The sequence below is a fragment of the Plasmodium cynomolgi genome, chromosome 12 (assembly GCF_000321355.1).
Source record: "Plasmodium cynomolgi strain B DNA, chromosome 12, whole genome shotgun sequence".
Taxonomy (NCBI): domain Eukaryota; phylum Apicomplexa; class Aconoidasida; order Haemosporida; family Plasmodiidae; genus Plasmodium; species Plasmodium cynomolgi.
The window spans coordinates 360,756-378,807 of NC_020405.1; the positions used below are offsets into that span (position 1 = coordinate 360,756).

The 18,052-nt window shown below is 42.3% G+C and overlaps 5 protein-coding genes across 5 annotated transcripts; 3 read left to right on the forward strand and 2 right to left on the reverse strand.

Moving 5' to 3' along the window:
- Window positions 1–212: 212 nt before the first annotated feature.
- Window positions 213–1,566, reverse strand: PCYB_121810 (hypothetical protein; the record flags this gene model as incomplete). The annotated part of the gene is made up of 2 exons (XM_004223512.1): window positions 213–749; window positions 913–1,566. 2 exons carry the CDS (start codon window positions 1,564–1,566, stop codon window positions 213–215), a joined length of 1,191 nt encoding a protein of 396 aa, XP_004223560.1.
- Window positions 1,567–2,892: 1,326 nt separating this feature from the next.
- On the reverse strand, window positions 2,893–5,156 carry PCYB_121820 (ubiquitin-conjugating enzyme E2; the record flags this gene model as incomplete). The annotated part of the gene is made up of 3 exons (XM_004223513.1): window positions 2,893–2,950; window positions 3,090–3,188; window positions 4,375–5,156. The coding sequence occupies 3 exons, from the start codon at window positions 5,154–5,156 to the stop codon at window positions 2,893–2,895; spliced, it is 939 nt and encodes a 312-aa protein (XP_004223561.1).
- Window positions 5,157–7,914: 2,758 nt separating this feature from the next.
- Window positions 7,915–12,499, forward strand: PCYB_121830 (hypothetical protein; the record flags this gene model as incomplete). The annotated part of the gene is made up of 4 exons (XM_004223514.1): window positions 7,915–10,958; window positions 11,151–11,312; window positions 11,498–11,943; window positions 12,141–12,499. The coding sequence occupies 4 exons, from the start codon at window positions 7,915–7,917 to the stop codon at window positions 12,497–12,499; spliced, it is 4,011 nt and encodes a 1,336-aa protein (XP_004223562.1).
- A 1,310-nt stretch (window positions 12,500–13,809) lies between these two features.
- PCYB_121840 (hypothetical protein) lies at window positions 13,810–14,096 on the forward strand (the record flags this gene model as incomplete). The annotated part of the gene is made up of 2 exons (XM_004223515.1): window positions 13,810–13,947; window positions 14,046–14,096. The coding sequence occupies 2 exons, from the start codon at window positions 13,810–13,812 to the stop codon at window positions 14,094–14,096; spliced, it is 189 nt and encodes a 62-aa protein (XP_004223563.1).
- Window positions 14,097–15,858: 1,762 nt separating this feature from the next.
- On the forward strand, window positions 15,859–17,607 carry PCYB_121850 (serine protease; the record flags this gene model as incomplete). The annotated part of the gene is made up of 2 exons (XM_004223516.1): window positions 15,859–16,770; window positions 16,996–17,607. 2 exons carry the CDS (start codon window positions 15,859–15,861, stop codon window positions 17,605–17,607), a joined length of 1,524 nt encoding a protein of 507 aa, XP_004223564.1.
- Window positions 17,608–18,052: the final 445 nt, after the last annotated feature.

Sequence of the window (18,052 nt, forward strand, 5' to 3'; positions counted from 1 at the left end):
TAATGCATATAAATACACACACGGAGAGAGCTGCGCTCAAATAAAGCGTAGAACAAACGAACCCCGATAGTTCACCCTGTGTAGAAGTGCACACCTCCACATAAAAAAAAAAAAAAAAAAAAAATTGGGGAAGACAATTCGACTGACATGGTAAAATGGGTCAGCTAGCCGCGCACCTTTCCCCTAAAGATAGTCACCCAAATGAGAACTCCTCACATCAACACCACACTGTGCCTTTCAAAGTTGCTAAATTGGGGCAACTCAATTTTCCCATTCTCATCTTTGGGAAAGTTGCCCAGTTTGTAATACACCTCCTCAAACTCTTTGCTGTTTTGTTGGACCATCTCTTTGACCTTTTCCCTATCTTTTAAGAAGTCCATTTTATTAGTGTCCTTACCATCTAGCCAGTTATTTATGATGTCCCATATTTTGTTAAAAATGGTACGAGACTCATCAACCCCTTCGAAGAAGCTTATGCAATCTCTTTGATGTTTATGCATAATAATGTCACCATACTTTTTTCTGCACACTTCGCAATCAATGTCCATTTCGTGCACAGGTGGCATGGTCGGATCGAAGTAAATTTCCTTCGTATTGAGGTCCTTGTTTATTTTTGCGAAGGCTAATTTGATCACTTTAAAAATGTACTTTATGAAATTATGTATATATCTGACCACGTCCTTGGGGGTTATGTGGCATGTCACATCCATTTCTTGGGGAAGGCCGTTGTTTAGGTGAAACTCGCCGCCCTGCAGGAAGAGGCGCAAAAAGGGGAGGGGAGTTAGCCATGCAGCGTGTCGGAGTGGGTAAAATGGGGGAGATGCTGATAAGGCGATGCAACTATGCGGTAATGCAACTATGCAACTATGCAACTATGCGGCAATCGATCGCAGCGCACTGAGCGCTCCCTACCCGGAGCAGGGGATATCCTCCCTTAATGGCGTTGTACGCATCGTTGTTCTGGAAGGACTCGCGCACGCACAGCGGAATATTCATGTAAGCGTTGTCAAGGTTCATGAATTGCCCATTCAGCGAATAGTTCAGGTCATCTGACAAATAGGCATACGTCAATCGGTTGTTCTTGTCAGCAACATATTTTCCTCCAAAGGGGACATTTTTATCTGTATCGCTAAGGGGCATAGTATAACTGAACTCCCCCACGTTATTTTCATTAATGGAATTACTTGGGTACACAACATATGGATTAATATCTTGAGAAAAGGAGCTATTCAAGGAGGTGCATTTTTTATTGCACACTTTCCGTTTTTTATTTTCTACTCTTCGAATAAATACCTTTGGATTGGGGGGCTTACAACTGAATGGATTTCCTGGACACTCGAAGGTCATGGACGGAGTCTTACTCTTATTCTCATATTCTTGAACTATGGCATTTGGGTAGCTATAATACTCCTTGTACTGCGGCTGTGTAATTCCTATGCTTTCGCTCGTGTAGCCATCTATGGTGTACAGTCTACTTACGCTGCCAGCCGCCGTGTCATTTGTTTCGTCAAAACTTCTTTCCACCTTGTTCAATTTTTCATAGTTTTTCGACGGGTCCGGAAACATGTTTGCTATTGGGGGAGCGCTTTGGTAGTGGAGAAGTGCGATACTGCGCCTGAGGCGATGTGACTGATCGGATAAGAGTGTGTACCTGTACTGCTGCGTTTGCGCTATACAGTTTGTGCAGCGTGGGTGTGGCTGTAGATAAGGCGCTGCGCTACGTTATTGCTGTGTTGCTATTTCTTTGCACGTTTCCTCTTTCTACTCCTTATGGCTGCAACACGGTCACACAGTCACCACTGATTACGTTTCTGTTTTGTTGTATGTTTTCCCTTTTGCGCTCCCTTCAGCTGCGAAACATGGCGGTGAGAGGTGCAAAGGCGTCGGCAACCTGTGTGCATAAAACGCAGCTTCGCGAAGATGTTCTGTTTCGTGAATAAAGCGCGGGTATATTAAGGGGGAAAATTCATCACAAAAGGGGCGCCCCAAATGGTCGAATTTTAGCCAGAGTAACGACAAAGAAATCACAGTTTATCCGATTTTTTTGCATTTGTCTTTACGTGCAGGTGTGATGCATGCCGGAGAGGGAAACTGTGTTTTGGTGTCTACTCCAACGCACTACCTGTTGTAATAAACATTTTTGCAATGCAACCGCGCGAACAATACAAAATGGCTGATGCAGTGCGGCAAAATCAGATGTTAAAAAGAAACACGTACGACAGGGCAAAAAAACAAATTCTGGGGGAAAGGCGGGGACAGGACTAAACTGCCTTTATACACATTTAATCTTTTCAAAGTGGGAAAAAAATATGGAAAAAAAGGCGATATATTTTACGCAAACGTTTCTCTTCAGTGAATATATTTTTTAAAAAATGGCGCAGGGGCGAGAAGGGGACGCATACGGACATGCGCACACGGGGGAATGGCTGCATGAATGCGTAGTGCATATATGCGTACAGGCGTGAAGCCGCGTACATGTGCATATTCGCATACGTACAAACTCATACTTAAATTTGCAATTACAATTGCAATTATGTATACACGTATATGTACACATTCGCATACTTTCGAATACTTTCCCATGCGTACGCACGTACAAATCACTGGTAACGCTGATTTACGAGTTCTCCCGCATTTCCATTTTCAAACTCCATGCCAGAAAATACTCGCGCTCGAAAATACGAATGTAGAAAGCGCAGGTGCACCGCTTCATAAATTCGTTTTTGCCATGCGTGTCAAACGATGTACACTCACTCGCAACGAGGTAGTTAACCAAAAAGAGAAGTAAAGCTGCGCGATTGACTTTTCCTGACAACGGTAATATTACTTCACAACATGCCATTAGGAACATCACAACTGCATGACGAAATGGATGAGCAGAAAAAAAAAACGTTATTGAAAATTGCATGAACAGTTCAGGTGGGTGTGCAAAAATATGCCATAAAATTGCCTGCACATGGGAAAAAAAAAAAAAACATCGAGCGAATGCAGCTAAAAAAAAGCTGTTTTGTAAGCGGCCATTTACAACTGCAACTTGTTTTGCAAAAAAATGCATTTTCCATTGAGTGTTTGCAATTTTTCCGCTTTACCGTTCGCTTGTGTGTATTAACTGATTGCCCCCCATAGACATAATTTCTAGGCGGCATTTTTCAGCCGGCTCCAGCGTCCGCCTTGGGACAACTGCTATTCTGTAGAGAGGCAAAATAATCAGAAAAAAGTGTGTAAACATATTTAAAAGCGAAAACCGCATGTTCAATGTTTTTTCTTCATAAGAGTTATATTTAGTTGGAAAAATCCCGCCCGCCTTTTTCTCAACATTGGAACATTTTTAATTACACCCTTTTTTACACCCATTTTATGGGTAAATATTTGCAATTGGGGGATTTTTTTTTTTTTTTTCGTGTGTGTTTTGTGTGCACTGTGCTTAAATCAAGTTGACAGAAACGGGTAGGCAAGTAACAAATGGAAAAAAGAAAATCCCACAAATGGGTATGTGATGAGCGTTTTATTTTGACTTTTCCGGTTCACTTGGTCTAATTTGGCATTTCAATTTCTTCATTCGTTGCACGCTTTCGTTATTTTGCGGTTGCCCCTTTGAAACCAGCTCCCAACTAACGGACGAATTACCATCAGTGTTGTTTGCTCCACTGCGATTTGTTTCCCTTTTCATTTTTTAAAAAAAATAAAAACAAATAATGCGTGTGAAAAAAAATGTGCCAAATATGCTTCTCACAAATGTACACACGTGTGCACTGAAAAAAAAAAAAAGGGAGGGAAGGGAATAGGGGAAATGTTCAAAAGGGGAAGATAAGGCCCTACTCGCTCCCTGAACCACGCCATTGTTGTTTCTCACTACAAGCTCTACATGCAGCTCGTTAGTTCATTACATCACGTTATTTTGAAAAATGATTTTGTTAAAAAAATGATAAGGTTTATACATATATGCTCTTGCATTCACGTAAATGGCGATTTTTTAAGACACCTGTGTGGTTACTTCGCGTCGCAAAATATGAAGACGACTGAGTTTGAACATACCCAAGTGGCATCCGCAACCGCGCATAAATCGGTTGTGCCTGTAGGGAGTAAATGAACTGAACTACGCAACATTTAAAAAAAGGAAAAAGACGCAAAATTGGCAAAGGTGCCAAAAATATACGCATTATGTACATCCACCAAATGGGTGCAAAATTACCCATCGGGAATGCCCTTGTGGTGAAAGGCAAGCCCGTAGGTCCACAAAACAAACTCGCTTTGATACGTAAAAGGGTGATGTTTCAAATGGGTCACAATATTAGGAAAAAAAAAAACACATTAACGTGCACATACGGAGGCGGACTTCTCCCAACTGGCGAACCGCATGCCCACCCTCAACACTTATCATCGTGGTAAAGAAAATTGTTCTGACTGCTCCCCGGTTTCGCATCCGCATGTGTGTAGTTGTCAATAGGCAATTTTTTTTCCTTAGCAGAGGATAACATCGATATGATGGATAGGACTAAGCCGGAAATGGACAAACTAGGGTTGTAGTCATCACCGAGGAGACTTAAACATATGTCTCCATTAGAATAGACATGAGTATGTTTAGGTGGCTTCTGTAAAAAATACACAATGGGGGGCTTCAAAGGATAATCATCTGGAAATATTATCTTAAGTTTGTAAACTTCATTAGCGTATATACTATTTTCCAGTCCTACATATTTCACAATCCAGATTCGGATATTATTTGGGTGCACATCTAGGGTGCAGTTTATAGGGGGATTATTCAGAAAGTTATGTAACTCCTTTTGTATTCTGTAGTTAGCGTTCCCCATGTTGTACTTGGTCCTCATGTGTTTCTTAACGCTTGTGGATGGTTCTAAGCCACAGCTCTTGGCAGGATTATTGTGCGGATTAATCGTGCATAATCGCTTTGTAACCCTGTTCATGTGCTTGTGTGTATTCCCTTTCCTGGTTTGGGGTAATATCATACCATTTGCTATCGCCCTTTTTAGCTTCCTCTTTGAGCTATTAGTTCTCTTGATCAGTCTGCCCCCCCATGATGTATTCTCGCCAAATGGGTTACTATTTTTCAAACTTTTGCATTTTACAAAATTGCTCTTTAGATGTGATGTTAGTAGAACTACACACCAGCTTATTACGCATTTCCGCAGCTGCATTATTCTTTTTTTTTTATTTTTATTTTTTTGCTTACTAGTTGGTGAGATGGGTTATCTACCCTTTCCATGCCATTCCTTGGTGTCTCCCTTTTCGTGTGTATACCTTTTCATTTGGGGGGCACCTTTACTATTTTAGCTATTTTGAGGTGAGCAGCACAACGGGGAGGGGTGATCACAGAACTGCGTCTGGTAGACTCCTGTAGGATTATACCCTTGTGTATGTTTCCCTACACCACCATGCCGCTTCTACCCCTAGGAGAGTCAGCCCTGACGTGAAGTGAGCGCTGCATGCTGCTACTCCTCTAGCAGGTTATATTTTGTGTACTTGCAATGCTCCCGGTTATCCCAATATAATATAAGTCCCTTATCCAGCTTTTTAGCATGGCCCGTTTGGTGAGAACTTCCTACATGTAGGAAGAGCCCAAATGAAGTGAATCCCTCGAATGCGGTTGAAAAATCGATTAGGAAAAAAGGCTTACACAACATTGAGCGAGGGTAAAAATGGTGGCTCCTTTTGGCAGATCTTTCTTTACCACTTTTTTTTTTTTTATTCAAACGTAGGAAGGAGCAGCAGGATATTTTTTTTCAAGATTTTTCATTTTCGGAAAAAAAAAACATAAAACGAGGAAGAATACCCCATTTTGTGAATATCTCCCGTTTGGCGTGCTTCTTCGCCCCTTTCGCACCTCCAGGCAAGGGAGTTTCTTCGTATGTATGCACTTGGGCATATGAATCTATGGTACCCTTTCAGTTACACGAGCAGCTGGGTCTGGTGCGACAGGGGAACAAACCCGACTGCATATCCACCCAAGGGGTTGAACCTTGACGAGGGGAACGGCCAATCTGGTGAAGAGGAAGAACTGAACGTTAACTCACCGATCGATGAATGCCATTATGCACACACCACCACCGTGTCATAACCCTAATTGCGAATGCCTAATTGCAAAATACTTAGCACAAACCGGACGGGGAAACGCTGGTGACTCCCATGGCCCCACAAAAGTAATTTCCCCCCCCCCTTCCCCCCATTTATTTCACCCGCGACCGTATCGGGGATCCCCAAGGCGAATTCCCCTTGAGCGAAGATGTCCCCCCATGTAGTAGTGAAAAAAAAGGCAATCGAACGGGTTAGCAAACAAGCGGGCGAACAAACGGTGGGCGAGCCAACCCCCAGCGCCGCCAAGTAAATAAATCATTCACCCCTCTTTTTTTTTTCCAAAATTAAGCACAGTAAAATCTGCATACATAATACGCGAGTACCGCTTTTCATGTGCCCCGCGTTCTGTCATCCCCCCGAAAATGATATCATAAAAAAAATGGTCATTCACTTCTGACGTACACACTTTTCTAATTTGAAATTAAGATAAATACTTTTATTGTACTTTCATCCAATTTATATGAAATTTTTTTTTTTTTTTTTTTTTTGGAGACAGCCATTTAATGTATCATCATTTACAATTTGTAAAAAAAAAAAAAAAAAAAAAAAAGAGAAAAATGCGAGGACTACAATTTGGTATGATATAAATGTAAAAGACTAGCCAGCGAAATGTTCATTTTATTTTATTTTTTTTTTTCTCTCCCTTTTGTTTTGCCCAAAATATAGAATTAAGCGTATGTCTCTTTTGACTTAAAAGCTATTTACACGTGGCTTATTTTACCACACCGCATTGTATACAAAGGGGGGCGTGCGTGGAGATAGGCACACGGATGCACATGTAAAGGCGTACGAGATAGAGTACCCACATGCAAAATCAAACAGACCTGTGCACGACAGGAAGTACGTCCTGGAAACCACCACGTGCGAAACTAGACACGTTTTCCACATATACTCATAACGGTTAACCCGCGCAAACGTGCGGTTATGACACTCCTAGTTTGGTTAAAATAATCTGCCAAAACGCACTGCACAGAAATCGGGTCAAGCTGTGGCAATCCTTCTTCCCCCCTTTGCCTATGTCAGACGAATGAGCGAAAACCAGGACACATTCTTTGCTTGACTAAAGATGTCCTAAGGCATTTTTTTCCACCACGTAGGGGAAAGTACATTAGACTTCCAACTCAATATGAATATTTTAAATATAAAAAAAAAATTTTTCCTTTGAAGAAGAGAGTGACCAAACGGATGGAGAGGGGGAGCAGGCAAACGGGGGACATGAACAAGAGGGGGCGGAAAAGGAAGAATGTGCAAATGTGAAGGAGCATGTTCAGTGCGACGGTAGCGGTGATGCAGCGGAGGGAGCATCCAACGTAGGTTCCAACGTAGGTTCCAACGTAGGTTCCAACGTAGGTACGAACGTAGCGCCGGAGGGTGGCTCAAAGCATGGCACAGTACCCGAAGGGACATCAGAAGAGGCAAGCAATGGGGAAGGCAATGGGGAAGGCGATGAGGCGGGTGCCGTGCCAAACGTGGACGCACCAAATGGCGACAATGTCCCGCCGGAGGGTGAGGAACAGGAGCAGCACCCCAGTGGCAATAAAGATGAAAATGGGATGAAAAAAAAAATTGCGAAGGTTGAAAAAATGTAGTGATGAAAGTGACACTCAGGAGGATACACAAGAGGCAGATGAACAGAAGAAGGCTCATAAAATTAGTAAAAAGAATTTTATCGTAAAGGGTGTCGCACACCAGAGGGGGGGGGAGGACCACGATGAGGAGGAGAAGCAGGACGACGACGATGGAAAGACCCCGCCTGACGATGGACACGAAACTCCCGCGGGGGGGGAAGTAGGTCAGGGGGGAAAAAGAAGCCAGAAGGAGATGAAGAAAAAAAAGGAGAAAAGAAAGGCCAAAGGGGACAAGAAGCACGGCTCGAACGCTAACGGGAACGCTAATGGGAACGATAACCCTAATGCAGGTGCCAACTCCGATGCGAACGACCGCGATGCCGATGATCAGGGCGGAAGCGAAGAGGAGGACGACTACGGGGGATACCACTCCGATGAACACTCGGGCAGTGAACCAGACGAGGTAGAGGAGCTCTCCTCCCAAGGAGAGAGTGACGAGGAGGAAATGGGGAAGAAGGCGAGAAGAAAGAAAAAGGCAGGAGGGGGTACGAAGAGCCAAACAAAGGGAAACGAATCCAAGGGAGATAAAGACGGAGAAGACGCCGCTGCACAACAAATGAAGGAAAGAAAAAGGAAAATGAAAAACTCCAAGCTAATGGAAGACATCAACCCAGATGAGGACAAACAGAAATTAAAGCTAATTTGCATGTCCTTCCATAAGAAGGAATGCGACATTGAAGAGTTCATATTGGAAAGCTTGAAGATTATCATTCCTCAGTACAAAAGGGAGGTGTTCCTCAACCAGCAGAATATAATTATTGACCGTACCAGCAGGGAGGATTTGAAGAATTTGGAGATTTTCTGGTTCGATAGGTTGACAAAGAACAGGCGTCGAAGCATAATTAGCTGCTTCACCACGTTGGGCAAGATGGGCCTTGCGGGGAAAGCAACCAATGTGGCGAGTGTTCCAGAAAATGTGGTGAGCGCGTCAGAAAATGTGGCGGGCATTCCAGAAAGTGTAGCGAACCCTCCCGAAAGTGCAGCGAACCCTCCCGAAAATGCAGCGAACCCTCCCGAAAGTGTAGCGAACCCTCCCGAAAATGCAGCGAGCGCTCCAGAAAACGCAGCGAGCGCGGTGAACCCCCTCCTGGAGCATATATTCACCAAGAAGAAGGACCAAATAATAGTAGATCACCTCGCTGCGCTGTGCACACAACAAGTGAAGCTAGTCAAGGAGTACATCTCCTACGTGAGGAAAAACATATTCGACCTATCGTCCATCTCAGAAAACAACGACAAAATCAAAGAATTAACCATCCTAGATCCGATAAAAAGGAGGGAACTTTTCTTTTACCTTAATTTATGCATCTCGATGAATTACATTCAAGAGCAGGCCCCAAATGTGTATGCTCTCCCAAATGATCTCGCCCCAGATATTAGAGGCTTCAATTTGCACCCCATGTTTTCTCATATCAATAAAAAAAAAAATGAACAAAGAAGAGAAAAAGCTGGAAATCCTTGGGAAAAATTAAAATTATTAAAAAAATCCCAAAAGACAGATGCAGCAAATAAAAGTAGTGACGCGAGTATGCGAAAAGGTGAAGTGGTTACACAAATAAGTACAAAAAAAAATGAAATAAATGAGGAAGAACCAGAGGGAGACGAAAATGATGAAAAAAAAAAAAATAAACACACAGATGATAACGAAATGATTCACAAAAAATATATGGAAGATGAAGAGAAGAAAAAAAAAGCATTAGAAGAAATGAAAAAAAAAAAACAAAAAGATGAAAAAAAAATATACAACGTTTATTCTCTACTAGAATCAGCTGCCCAGTATTTTGGAGAAGGACCAAAATATTCAAACCCTAATATGAATGAATTCTACAAGTCCAACAATAATCAGCTTGTTTACATCAAACCACCAGGAAATATAGACGAAAAAAATATCTTAATAAATTACTTCCTGCAATTCCCAAGCATCACCAAAAAGCTAGAATATAATAAAAGAAGAATTTATGCTGAGAATTATGGCCTTGTTAAGATTATAAAAAATAGTGAAAATTTACCCGTCAATTTTTCTTTGAATACACATCCCTGGATGTTAGAACCATATGAGGAGCTGTGGAAGGAGCAGAACCAGTTGAACAACTTTGGCATTTTCAACATGGCCAATTTGTTGCGTGACGATGACGACGACTTGGTCAGCTTCGAGAGCAACCAGTTCTCCTTCACCAGGGGGGAGGCGCAAAAGGGAGCAGCGGTGAAGGTGGAGGCGGAGGCGGTGAAGGGGGAGGCAGAGGCGGCAAAGACAGAAGCTACAAAGACAGAAACTGCCAAGGAAGAAGCGGCAAAGACAGAAACTGCCAAGGAAGACGCGCCGAAGGAGGGGAACTCTAAATGTGACGCCCCCCAACCGGAGGGACCACCCCTCCACACGCCCAACGAGCCGGGCGAACAAACTGCCGCACTGCCCACCGAAATAAAAATAACTGACAGCAAAAGGAAAAACGATTTTCTGACGAAAAAAATTAAAAAATTCTGCTCTAATGAGGACTCTAGACAGCTAAAACTGACATCCTTTCTGAGTAGAGAAAAAGTCAGCAGAAATGTGGACGTGGTTAAAAAAGGGGAGAGTGAAAAAACAGACAAGGATAACCCTACCCCAGGCGAGCTAAGCAGAGGCGTAGGCGGAAACCAAAAGGAGGAGCAACCCAGTGAAGAACCCACTCTAGACAGTGAAAAAGAAGACACAGAATACATTAAAATAAAAAAAAAAAAGAGAGTACTAGACGACGAAGCGATTAATGAGATATATGACAGCCATGCGGACAATGACACGAATAAGGGGTCCCACGTGGACCAAAGAAATGGAAGAGATCGTGAACCAAGTGGGTCCACTGAGCACCAGGGGAAGCACGCCAACCAAGAGAAGGGCTCCACTGCGAGTGACAATCCTGACCGGGTTAAGGATGATGATGGGGCTCAAAACGATCATGGTGAGCAGCTGGAAGGAAGTGTGCGAATAAAAAAAAAACTAAAAAAGAAGCAGGTTCCTGGGGAAAATGACATCGGTTACGACGCTGATGATGGCGGCGACGACGATGGCCACGATGACAATGGCCGCGATGATGATGGCCGTGATGACGATGGTCACGATGACGATGACCGTGATGACGATGACGCAAAGGGAAATGAAAACACAAACGAAGATGAAGCCAAGCACGAACAGGCAGACAAAACGAACAACCTGCTGTATGCGGCTTTAAAGGAACGATTCGTAAAGGAAAAGAAAAGGTACATAGGAGGGAGAAGCAACAGTTTTGCAATTCACGTGTGCAGGCAATTTGCAAACCTTGTTTGTGTTCCCACAGTTCGCACGTTTTGGATATATGCGAACAGTGCACTAGGTACAACTGTCTATACGCTGCGGCAAATGCACGATGACGCACTCAAATTGTATTTGCCCCTTTTTTTTTTTCTCCAAAGGCTACGGGACGACAAGATGCAGCACGTCTTCGAGTTAGAAGCAGAGGAGAGTGACGACGAAAATATTGAGGACCCGGAAGAAAGGAAGAGGGCGCAGCTGCTAAAAGGGAAGAAGAACCAGGCGGAGGATTCCGACGATGACGAACAGTACAACAGCGAGGGGTAGGTGTTTTTCTGCATATACAAGTGAACGTCCTGTCCTTGTGGTGCTTGAGACGGCGCAAATTGCAGCACAGGGGGGGAAGCCCTGGATTCACTCAATAGGCACCCTCGATAGGCACCCCTGTCGGGTCCCCCAATTAGTACCACCTGCTGCCCACTTTATCATCCCCCGCCCCCCCTCTCAGACTTAACGAATTCATAAACAACGAAGAATACAACAGCGACAACGAAGTTATCAAACTTAAGCACAAACAGGAAATGGAACAACTGGAGGAAGATATTTTTTTAAAAAAGTTCACCTACAAGGGAAAGGAATTTAACAACGAACTGACAAATAGAGAAAAGCTGGAGTTAGAAAGAGAGCGTCAATTATTACGAAGGAAGAAACTGTTATTTGATAAAACCTTGGGACATGTAAAGTTGAGTGACTTTGAGTCAGATAGCAGCTCAAGCAGTAACAAGAGCTCGAAGAAGAGAATTAAAAACACCTTGTATGAACCGTTCACCGAACTTGAAAATACAAAATTTTCCAAGAGGAACCATCATGCGGTTGGTGGGGCTTATAATGAAGGTTCCTTTAACAAGGGGGAGTGCCCCGGAGACTTAGAGGGAGAGCACAGAAGGAAGCAGAGTAAGTGTCCCAGCATTCGTGCACTGATATGCGCGCAGTTAGGGGTTGCCTTTTTTTTTTTTCTTCTTTTTCCTTGCGCGTGCTACGCAGTTCCGCAAAACCGCTCCATCCCATAACCGCTCCATCCCATAACCGCTCCATCGCATAACCGCCCCACCGCATAACCGCTTCCCCATTCTCCACTCCCCACCCCGCAGTCTTAGAAAAAATGGACAACGTCATGTACACGAAGGAGATCAAAACGAACGAAGGGAAACGAATCGTAATTAAGAAAAAAAGGAAAATTCGTTTCCACCAAGACTTGTCCGACGTAACAGTCACGGAGGAGGAGAAGGTTGACGCATATGAAAAAACGAAGAAGAAACCGAAAAAGGTAAATGCCAACTTGGTTGATCAACCCAAATCATCAGCTGTTACCATTCCCAACAAGGGAATGAATCATAATAACAAGGCCTCCATAAAATGGAACAACAACATAAAGGATATCAGCGAGCTGGACACCCCCACGAATGGCGAAGTCTTTAAGGGGTTCCGGAAAGTAGAAAATGCGCAGTGACACAGTGGTGTAGTGGAACAGTGGAGCAAAGGAACAGTGGAGCAATGGAACAGTGGAGCAATGGAACGGTGGAGCAATGGAACAGTGGAGCAATGATATCGTGGCGCAGTGGTACAGTCATTAAACACGTTAGGGCATCCCGTACCGATGCAAGAACGCGGTTCGCTGGCTGCGAGCAGTGCGAAGGGGTTAACCCAGGAGCAGACAAAAATAAGTAAATTGAATCCTTGGATAACTGGTGTATCGCTACACGAATAAACTCATCTGCGCAACATTGGTACACACGTACGCTTGGCCACGTGGATCCCCCCAGCGGTAGCTTCTTGCCTGTGTCTGTCCAGCAAAAATGGGAAAAAAGGGAAACATGACAATGGATGTATGCCTTCCGTGTTATTTTTAGTTTTACGCACATGTGTATGTACGCATAAACGGGCTGGCGAAGGCGCACATGCGTATATATATGTGCATGTACATTTATGTGCACACGCGCCTTTACGCCATCGCGTATGGGCGCACACCTTTTGCATAGCCCCATATCCTTAAATTATTTACATGTCATGTTTATCGTATGATTATTTGGGTGACAAAATGCGTTCCCTTTTTCTCATCTTTTTTTCATCACGTTTCATTTTTAATCATCCTTTTTTCATCACTTTTCATTTTTTCTCACCCCTTTTTCATCACTTTTCATTTTTTCTCATCCTTTTTCCTTCTTTTGCCCTCCCCCCCAAATGGTGCCATTCATATATGCGAAACCTTTTAAAGCGCAACGTTTTCGAATAAAACAGTTTATGCACTTACTCGTAGGCACCCCATTTCAAGTGAGAATTTTTTCTTAGTTTTAGTTTTGCCTATTTTTCCGCATTTTGCTTAATTTTCAATTGTTTTTGCTTTCCTTTTTTTTTTTCCGTTTTATTAAGTTATCACATTTTAAACTTATGTTTTCCTTCTTTTTTTTATGAACAAATTTACAAACCTGATAGCAAATTAAATGCTGTACCCAGTATATAATTCCTCCCCCACCAATTTCGTACCCCTCCTATGAATGAATAATTGACCGCAAAAGGGGACATCCGTAAAGTTCACAAATTCACCTGAATGGGTCCTACATAATTGTGTATATTTTTATTCACTGTGAGAAAAAAATGTAAACAAGGAGATATATGCCATTTTTGTGAAAATTCAGATTTTTTAACACATTTATGAAAACTGTATTTTTTCCCACATAAAAAGAGGAAATAATTGCTGCCCAACCCATTTGAAACCCCATCCCCCTTTCGTATCTACTTTCTTAAAAACAAAACTACACAATGAATAACAAAGTCAGTTTGCCCTATGAAATATGTGAAATAAAGAAAGTTCCCTTTGAGCTCCCCAAGGAATTTCACCCGAATGTGAAATACGGCTTCCTCAGAAATTTCCTTTTCGGAAAATATACCTTCTACTACGTAAGGAGCAAAAGAGAATGCCTGAGTTCCCTGTGCTCTGCATATATTTCCAGCGTATTGTATTTTTAGCATTTTTTTTTTCACCCCACCCCCCATAGCTATGTCAGTCTTTTAAACATGTCCTTTCCATTTTTACGTTGCACACGTGAACAGCTTTTTAGCAAAATTCACCTGAACATTTTTTTTTTTTTTTTTTTTCCCAATTTTGGCTAGTTCAAAAGCATTTTTAAAGTATCCGCAAAGGTGTCTGCAGGTTTTCTCCTTTTTTACTACCCCCTGGATAAAGTCCATTGCAACATCCGCAGATTTGTAATACATTTTTACGAAGAGAGAACTGCCTTCTTCCTACGTTTCGCGGAAGCACTTGTATTTGTCTACATGTTCATATGCGACATTGCTGCCTGTTGTGTGTTTTTTGCAAAATGGTTTTCATTCACCTCATGTTGTATTTCCCCCACCCACCCCACTTCAGAAAAATAATTTAAAAAAAGAGAATTAAACTTCTTACCACTTGATGAGTTCGTAAAAATGGCAGGAACATTTGAATAACGCGAAAAAGGATGAACCTCTCATTTTTGGAAAGCCTTTTTTCTTAGCAGATATATTTTATGCAAACGTTTTTACAACGTGTTTTTTTTTTTTTTTTTTTTTTTGACATGTAAAAACTTAATTTTTCAATGTGTGCATACATGCATGTCTGACTTTGGGCTTTCGGAGAACACAACTAAAAATAAAAGAGCAGATCGCTATTCTTCCAAAAATTTTTAATTAGTAGACATATATTTGAGCAGAAATTATTTCCTTTATATCTGGATGAGAACTGTGACTGTTCCCAACGCGGAAATATTTTTAACCACAAATTGCATCATGCTCATCGGCAGTTCGGGAAAATGTATCACCCCATGGGGAACTAATTTTGTAATATTCAAACGCATAGATATAAAGGAATACAAAATTTCTTCTCCCCATCTGCTCTTACCTTTTAACTAAAAGGACGAAAAGCGTGCACAGTGGCTGGTTTTTCTTTTTCCTTTTGCTCTTAAAAAAGGGGGGAAGAATCATGACACTCCGGCGTATCAGCTTAACGGCGTGATGCCACCGTGAACGTTCTGCACGTGTAAACGTTCCCAGTTTACAAAAAAGCGATGAGATGAAATTAGAAGCAGTGACATATTGGAGGGGTAGTAACATAAAAGGCATTACAAAGCTAACAATTTTGTTCCCTGTCACCTTCTAATTCGTATCTGCTTAGGGGACGTAACTTGCTCACAGGTTCTCACTTTTTAGAGGTCCTAACTGTTAAAACGTTCGGATGTACCTAGGCAAAATAGGAAGGGTACACAATTCACGTTTATTCATGTTTTTGCTGTAAAAAAAGGGCGTTCCTATCGGCTGAAAAAATTGTGCATATAGAGGGAGGCCTCCCTCCACCGCGCGTTGCTAAGGGTACATTGAGGATGTTCTACTTGAGCCTTCCTTATCGTTATGTTATGCCACGTCATCCTAAGCTTTTCCGCGCATGCAGTTTTTTCTATGCCACTTTTTCCCACGTACATTGCAAGGTTGGCTAAAATGTTGTTCTTTTTCCGCGTGCACAGATATTTTTTCAAAAATGCTGAGATTGCTGCTTAGCCATATGATCGCTTAACCAGCGCGATTACCCTTCCCCAGTTTGCTTCAAACTTGGGTGAGGAGGAGCGTAATTTGAGGTACGCTCCACCGTTAAGATGCTGCAAGCCTAATGCTTTTCTATTTTATGCGTCCCTTTCCGCGCAGCCTTTTTATTTTATTTTTATTTTTTTAGCGGTGTGTTACAAATTTCTACTTCCTTCACCTTAGAGTGTCAAGATGCATTTTTCTCCCGTTTTCGCCTGAACAGTCAGATTTTTAAAAGATGCTCGACTTAAAAAAATGTTCAATGCTGGGAGATACTTCAGAGCTAGCTACTACAAGAAGAAGAACATTTTTCATGTAAAGGGGAGCAGACAGTTTCATGGATTCGTCAAAAGTAGGAGGGTACAGACAAATGCCCTCAAGAGAAAAGATAGAATAAAAAGGGGGAAGTTTTTACAATTGAAGGAAAAGCTGCAGCTCATCATTTTCAGCTCCGTGTACTTTTTTGCGTGCGACTATGTTTACCACGTGTATGTGCTGAGCGACAACGCCAGCAGAACTAGCAGCAGAACTACCAGCAGAACTACCAGCAGAACCGCCAACCGTGCCTCCAACCACAGCGGAGAAGACAAAGGGAATGACCCAAAATGCAAAGACGAGCACGCCGGTGGCAAGGGGGGGGTCGGCACAACCATGATGGAGTATATCAAATGGATGAACATATTTTCCAGTGCTCAGGGGAAGGATGACCAAAATTTAAAGCAACAGGACGGTGAATGTAGGAGAAAAAATGACGGCAACAAAATGGAGGCTAAAAAAGGTTCCCATAAAAAGGATCATCTCTCCAGCGACAGAGGTGACGTAAAAATTTGCAGCGTATGTGAGGAAGACCCATACGAAATAAAGATAAATCGCGTTAAGCGGAGTAGCGGGAAGGAGGAAACCAATCAAACGGGGAAGCCTAACCAATATGGCCAATCTTCCTATGCCGCAAATCAGAAGGACCAACTGCCTAGCCAAGACCGGAGTGGCAGTGGAAGAAGCCACCCTAATAACGGCAACCCCCAGCGAAACAGTATCGGAGGAGAAGAAAAAAAGATGAAAGATCTAATCGTGAGTAACTTCCAAAGGAATGATCTTTTCAATGGATGTAACCTATTTCTGTTCGCCAACGGGGTTGTGTTCTTATGTTGGCGTTTAAGCGAAATCGTAGGAAATAAAAAATTTTTCCACTTCATGTGCAGGAACTTTATCTGTTCATATGAAAATATTAAAAAAAAATATTACCACACAATTTTTACAGCCACCATTAGCCATATCACTCTTCCCCATTTTTTATTTAACATGTGGGCATTTCATACTATAAGTAACACCCTGTTGAGTCCAGAAATTAAAGAGAACAAAACAAATTATTATTTTTTTTTTAATTATAAGTCCAGCGTTTTGGAAAAAAAAGTCACAGACAGGGATATCATGAAAGTATATGTCTTATCTTCCATCGTTTCGACTGTCCCGTATATTTTTTTACACAAGGGAAATCAACTACTAGGAGCATCTGGAGCTGTTATGGGTCTTGTATACATTTTGGCTACAGTTAAACCAAATGAAGTCTTCGTCTCCTTGTTCCCTCTACCATACTTAAAGATGACCTCCCTACAGCTATGCCACCTATCCATTTTAACCAATTTTGTATTTCTTTTTTGTAGAAGAAATCATTTCAACATTGCATGGCTAGCACATTTATTTGGTTTAATGGGAGGAGCATTGTATAATTTTTATCAGAGGAGAAAAAACAATAATAAGAATTATTACCCCTTTATTGAATTGTCCCTAAAAAATGGACCTATTGATTATCTCAATTCTTATCTAGACTTTGTAGATTTTGTCAAATGTCTACAGCTGCAAATTCGGATTTTCTTTTCCCTCGATCCACGCACCATGCAAAACATGAACAGGAAAATCAACTCCATTAAAAATATGCAGTCACAGAGGCGCATGAAGTACCACATGTTGAAGGTTAAAAATTTGGAGGCCATGTCTAGGTGAGATAGGCAGGTCGGTCTCGTGGGGAGAACGCGAAAAGGAAAATAATAAAAGGAAACAGAAAAATTCCTGCGAAGGGGAGAAACCCTCGCTTTAGGGTAATCTGAATGGGGATGCCGCACTAGACCGGGGTACCTCCCCCTGTCGGCATGGCCATTAACATGATGTGTTAGCTGGAGTAGGGGTTAAAACACTGTACGTTGGAAGTACCTTCTCATTTCACCCCAATTTTTGGCGAAAAAAATGGTTCTTGCGTGGACCCCTAATTATGGCCATAAAACGTGCGCAGGGGACTCTCAGCCATGTGGCACACCACACCATCGTAGATGCAATTACACACATGTATGTTTGTGTTTGTGTTTGTGTGTGTGTGTGTGCATCTTTGTATGCACTTACGTACGTACGTGCTCTCGAGTGTCTCCTGCGATTGCTACCCTTTACGCAATAC